This window comes from Anomaloglossus baeobatrachus, chromosome 9, assembly GCF_048569485.1.
Source record: "Anomaloglossus baeobatrachus isolate aAnoBae1 chromosome 9, aAnoBae1.hap1, whole genome shotgun sequence".
NCBI lineage: Eukaryota > Metazoa > Chordata > Amphibia > Anura > Aromobatidae > Anomaloglossus > Anomaloglossus baeobatrachus.
The window spans coordinates 83,294,261-83,300,498 of record NC_134361.1 but is presented as its reverse complement, the minus strand read 5'-3'; the positions used below and the strand labels follow the sequence as shown (position 1 = coordinate 83,300,498).

The 6,238-nt window shown below is 41.6% G+C and overlaps 1 protein-coding gene across 1 annotated transcript in view; it reads right to left on the bottom strand.

Annotated features, from left to right (window-relative positions):
• Window positions 1–619: 619 nt before the first annotated feature.
• The window catches only part of PGK1 (phosphoglycerate kinase 1), a 52,699-nt gene continuing 47,080 nt past the window's right edge, over window positions 620–6,238 (bottom strand). The window contains exons 9-11 of the mRNA XM_075323845.1: window positions 4,275–4,452; window positions 2,803–2,901; window positions 620–1,075 (exon numbers count right to left, since the gene is read on the bottom strand). Of these exons, the coding sequence (XP_075179960.1) occupies window positions 1,035–1,075; window positions 2,803–2,901; window positions 4,275–4,452 (318 nt within the window). The 3' untranslated portion in view covers window positions 620–1,034. The remainder of the gene's footprint in view (window positions 1,076–2,802; window positions 2,902–4,274; window positions 4,453–6,238) is intronic.

Genomic DNA, 6,238 nt, shown 5'->3' with positions numbered 1-6,238 from the left:
TTATGATTCCGCAAACCCATGCGCTTATTCATTCGTCATTAAAATAACACCAAAAAGGAAACGTAGAAGACAGACAATTTTCAAGACATCTTGCTTCATTCAATATTGAGTATGAGCAAATTGCATAGAAATACACACTGACACCTTGGCTTCTATCAAATGGGATATTAATGGTTGTCTGAGGAATGTCCTGCCACACTGAATGCACTTTGGGATGGGAATCATCAAGATCCACTGCTGGCAGCTCCCCTTGTAAAGCACACCCAGGACTAGTCAGGATATGCTGCAGGCTATGGTAGCATGTTTAGGCCACACAGGCCGCTCTCCATTTGGCCCTGTGCTATCATTGTGGCAGAACATTCATCAGACAACCATTAATAACCTCATTGATAGCAGCCAGGGGGTATAATTATGCACATCATGCTCCTACTGAACATTCAATAAATTGAGATGAAAAGAAAAATTTTCTAACTAGTTACCTGTCTACCCATTCGGTGATTCCCATAAACTCCACTTTTTGTTTTCTTTTAGGTGTTGACATTTCATTGTTGAGACGTGAAGGTTGATAATTCAGATATTTAAGCACCAATTCCACCATTATAAAAACAGCCAGCCAGAATGAAATGTGTAGGTCTTTATTTTGAGCGGATTGTTAGGGGGAGCCCATGTAGTTTACGTAAACAGTGAAAACATTTAACACGTGATGAAAAGTACGGACCCCACAGACATCTACAGGGCAATATATACATCTAAGAACAAAATAATATACACCACACAAGAGGGGCCTAGTACACACTGCAACATTCTGTCCAGACAAGCCGGAAATTGGGTAATGGGGAAAGAAAGTGTTCACCCCTGCTCTACTGACAGACAAGGCAATGCACCAAGGTTGTCAAGTAAAGCGCTTGATAACTCTCTGGGAGAGAACCGGAGGATTTAAGGGTAAAGTGCTTGTGGCGCCAGCTTTCATCCCAAGGACGTGACCCCAACCGTTCTCACTGCTAATTGCTTCTCAGTTCCACAGTATTGACCGATTACACGTTACTCAGAGCGTCCACCCCAGGGAGGACTTTACCTGTAAGAAGCAGAACAGAAAACCAGTCAGCTTAGACCTTTCACAATAGGGAGAGAATATTCAGTGTTACACGCCACACACTATTGGAACTGCTACCAATGAGAAAGAAGTGAAAAATAAAAAAAAAAATAAAAAAAAAAAAAAAAGTTAAAAAGGTTTGTTTTGGGTTTTTTATTAGAAAAAAAAAAAAACAAACAAAAAAAAACCTAAGGGTCCATCTTCTATTCTGGTGATGTCTTACCGAAGGAAGGGGGCGGCAGCAGTGTCACAGGATGCAGAGGTGATGCTGGAGTAGGGCACTGCTGCAGGCACCGTGCTGGTTGTGTGGAGCAGGGTGGTGCGGTGGATGTCAGATGCTCTATCGGTGATGGGGGCTTCAAAGAAATGGCGCCCAGAGTTTGTGCATGTGCAGATTGAGCTCTCTGCTCAATGACAAGCAGAGATCTCATCTGCGCACGCGCCACCTCCGGGCGCCATTTTCCACTGCTGGGAGGCTAATGGGCCGGAAGCAGCGCGTGCGCAGAGAAGATCTTACATCAGAGAGCTCCAGCTGCGCACGCAACAACTCCTGGCGTCATTATTTGAAGCCCACACTGTTGACAGAACATCTCACCCGCCTGCCCCAAACAGCCCCCACCGCAGCGCCCATTCTCCACTTCCCGGTAAGCTACATTTGCATTATAAGACGCACCCCTCATTTTTTCCCCTATTTTTGGGAGGAAAGGTGGATTTTATAATTCGAAAAATACGGTACTTCAGTCCAAACTGAATCTGCCCCAAAAAGACATTTTTATACTCTAAGGTCTCTGCAAACACCAAAAAGTCAAAGTGAAGGGACTTAGGGTATGTGCGCACGTTGCTTTTTACCTGCTTTTTTGCTGCTTTTTCTTCTGCGCTGTTTAATGCCAAAATGGATGTGTTCTTCTATTCAAGCAAAGTCTATGGGAATTTGGGTTTCTTGTTCACACTATGTTGTTCAAAATGCTGCCTTTTTGTGGCAGAACTTTGGTCAAAAACTCAGCTTTGCAGTGCAAAACCCAAATGGCAAAAACAATTGACATGTTGCTTCTTTGAAAAGCTGAGTTTTTGACCAAAGTTCTGCCTCAAAAAGGCAGCATTTTGAACAACATAGTGTGAACAAGAAACCCAAATTCCCATAGACTTTGCTTGAATAGAAGAACACATCCATTTTGGCATTAAACAGCGCAGAAGAAAAAGCAGCAAAAAAGCAGGTAAAAAGCAACGTGCGCACATACCCTAAAACTGAAAATCATTTTCATGTGTCCTACGCCAAGCCCTCACAAGTCCTGCACTTGTGTCTGAACAGTCTTCGTTCCAGATCTTCATGCGCAGACTAGGCTTTAGTGCACCCTATATGAGGCCTACCAGCGCCGAAGGGTACAGACCAAAGACAGACTTGAGCAGAGTGGAGGTCTGGAGTATGTAGTGGGAGCGGCAGTACAGAGATGAGCAAGATTAAACCACTTTCCAGACCAATAGAGAAGGCAGGAAAGTAGTGTCCATTATGTGAATCAAATACTGAAAAATGAATAACCAAGGGAAATAGATTTGTTACAGATCAATTTGCTAATTTCTAGTGCAGTTGCAATACATGGCCAGGACAAGTCCACCGCAGCGGGAAATGTGCATCAATTGTGCGCTAGCTAATGACATTCATGTATCCCCATGGGACGTATGACATGTGGGGCGACTACCCATCACGTTACCTTCTAGCAGCTCCAGACTGGCGCCTCCTCCGGTGCTCACGTGACTCACTTTGTCTTCTGTGTCCCATTTTGCACAACAGGTTGCTGTGTCTCCCCCGCCTGCGGACAGAGTAAAAACATTACATAACAGAAGCTTCAGAGGAACTCTGCTTATAAAAAAGAGTACGCTCACACAAGCATATGACTCCCATGAGTGCAATGCGAGAAAATCTCATATTGCGCGCGGAGAATGTTATTCACCGAGGGAGAGCAGATGGTCGGCTTTTTTTTCTCATCCAGGATCTGGATGAGCGAAAAGTCGCAGCATGCTAAGATTGTCAGTGAGACACTTGTCACTAGCACCCATACAAGTCTATAGGTGCGAGTGAAACATCAGACTGCACTCAGATGACATCGGAGTGCAGTGTGATAATCGCATCAGCTGTCAATGGAAATTAATACCTCTCTTCCGCAGCGCACGCCCCCTCCTATGCTGTTGTGATCCGATCACAAGACTGGATCACAATTGCAAGATACTCTGCTCACGCTGGCAGCACAGGGGGAGCCAAGAGTCATTAGCATATTGCATCCAATGGACTCACATCTGATGTCATACGCTAGTGTGAATCCAGCCTAAAGAAAAGGATTGCAGCAACCTCTCTATTCGAGACTCTAGACCAGAAGCATGATCGGCTTATGTCAATATGCACTTGCAATGTTTAATAAGGATCCCTCCCCATTGAACTCGGGAAATAGGAGCTTGCAGCTATAATATAAAAAATATATATAATATGAAGCAAACACTTCTCTGGCTAACTAATAACTGGATGATGTGAACTTAAGAAGTATCACAATAACTTTGGCAGCACAATATGTGTTGTGATCAAAGGTCACTATGAGCCGCAGCAACATGACAGAGGGGTGGGTGTGTGTGTGTGTGTGTGTGTGTGTGTGTGTGTGTGTGTGTGTGTGTGTGTGTGTGTGTGTGTGTGTGTGTGTGTGTGTGTGTGTGTGTGTGTGTGTGTGAAGCTGGAGTGATTTGCTCCTCTTCACCTGTGATGCCTCCATTTATTGGAGGTCTTGCTGCATCCTGGCAGTGCATTAGTTTTTTTGGCCTGGCCAGTTTACATCTGCTGCCATTTTTCTGTGAGTAATTGCTTAGCTATTGGAGGATTTAATTCCTCTTTGTTGTTTTTTTACATTACCCTATGATGTAGCAGTGGCACAGAGCAAGCTTGTTGTGGCCAAAGTTGTCGTGTAGCAGCGCAAAAATTCTTTACGGGTTTCCAATATTTTATTATTGATGTCCTATGCGATGGCAAGATGATCTATATCAGATATGTGGGTGCCATCTCTTGGTAGATAAACACTACATTCCTTTTACAGCTTACCTGGCCCAAGGACAGACCATCAGTATTGTAGCCTTCAATAAGCCATTTTAATGTTTAAATCAGAGTGTCCCACCAACTTGTATAAACGACCGTTGGACTCACCGATGATGGTTATACAGCCCTTTCCTGTGACTTCCACGACTTTGTCCATGACGGCTTTAGTTCCTTTAGCAAACTTGTCCCACTCAAACACCCCCACGGGGCCGTTCCACACAATCTGCTTGGCTCGTCCTACAGCTTCCACAAACAGCTTCATACTTTCTGGCCCACAGTCAAGACCCTGGAGACCGAGAAAATGTACAAAGTCATTGCAAAGGATGGTAATCTAAATAGTCAAATAACCCCTCAGAAAACAGTGTACGAATATTAGGGGATACTTTAAGTAAAGCTAAATATCTGTAACAAGGCGCCAATAGCCTGTTAGGTGTCCATACTATACCTCAATTTATAGAAAGGAGAGCACACATTTCTTCACACGCCATATATTTCATACAGTGACACATAATGGGAATGTTCTCCTCCAATCTCAGTGCTTCTTGGGAGAGTAAAAACCCAGAGGCACCGTCTCACATGAATCCATAGCAAATCCAAGTGTCTAGATCTGTGGAGAGGCCATTGCTGCATACTGGTGCTCATACCGATGTTCAGGTGACAAGCCCCATTATAGAAGTACCCCATGTAAGTGCAGTCTTAACCCCATCCTAAAGGAGAAGTCACTATACATTAGGACATAAAAAGCCGGTGCATCTTCACCCTGGGATCGAGCTCACAGGACTATGGCTGCCTAAAAGCATTCAATTTCCCCTTTGCGCAACATTATACTAGAGGGGGATGGAGCTGCTGTTGTGTTTGCAGCAGCTGAATTAACTGATTACATGCTACAAGTCAATAGTGACCGTTGCATGTAAATAAGGTGAGATGGAGATCACTGTCTGCCACAATGGTGGCTCCCTGAAGTGTGGGTGCCAATGGGAGCCAACTGGGAACCTATTAATTGTATGCGGGTCTTCCATAGATCAATCCCTAATAAAACGACCCACAACAGGCTACACTGCGACTTTTTGTAGCGCTACTGATTGATACCAAGTACAGTCCAAAGTAATACACTGAGTTGTATGCAAGTGGGTGGACTAGAGCTACCACGTCAATCAGTGGTTCTAAAGAACTCACAGTGTAACCCTGGCCTAACACTGACAAGCTGGGGAATGCACCATATAGTGCGGGGAATTATAAATGCGATCAAGGGATTGAGTGTTCAAGTTATCCTTATGGGACTAGAATTTTTTTTTTTTTTTTTAAATAAGAAAAAAAAAAAAAACCCAAAACATCAGAATTACAGGATTTGTTTAAGTGGGGATTTGAAAAAAGGCATATGTACAGAAGTGGACGTACAACTACAGCTTGACAAAAAAAAAAAAAAAAAAAAAAAAAAAAAAAAAAGCACAAGGCCTCCAAGATCCTATCCCATTATGTACTAATAATCAATAAAATTATATATTATTATTAATTAATTTTAATTATATATATATTATATAATTATACATATATATATTATATAATTATACATATACATATATATATATATATATATATATATATATATATATATATATATATATATATATATATATATATATATATATATATATATATATACATATACATATATATATATATATATATATATATATATATATATATTTTTTTTTTAATTTAATAATAAATAATAATTAATAATAATACAAAATCCTCCTATTAGAAATGTAGTATAGTTCTCCTGATATATAGCCATGCCTCTTACCTCATGTGCAGGGCATTGCAGATGAGATATCCATGATTACATCCATGCGTATAGTGACAGTTTTTAGTGAAACTTTAGTTTGTTAATTGCTTGAGGCACTAATCATGGATACTTAAGCCGCAATGCCCTGCACATGAGCTAAGAGGCATGGCTATATCAGGAGAACTACACTATATTTCTAACTGGAGGTATTTGCCAATATTATTACACCTACTACATATTGGTATAGGATTCAGGAGATGGGAATACCCCTTTAAGGATAAAT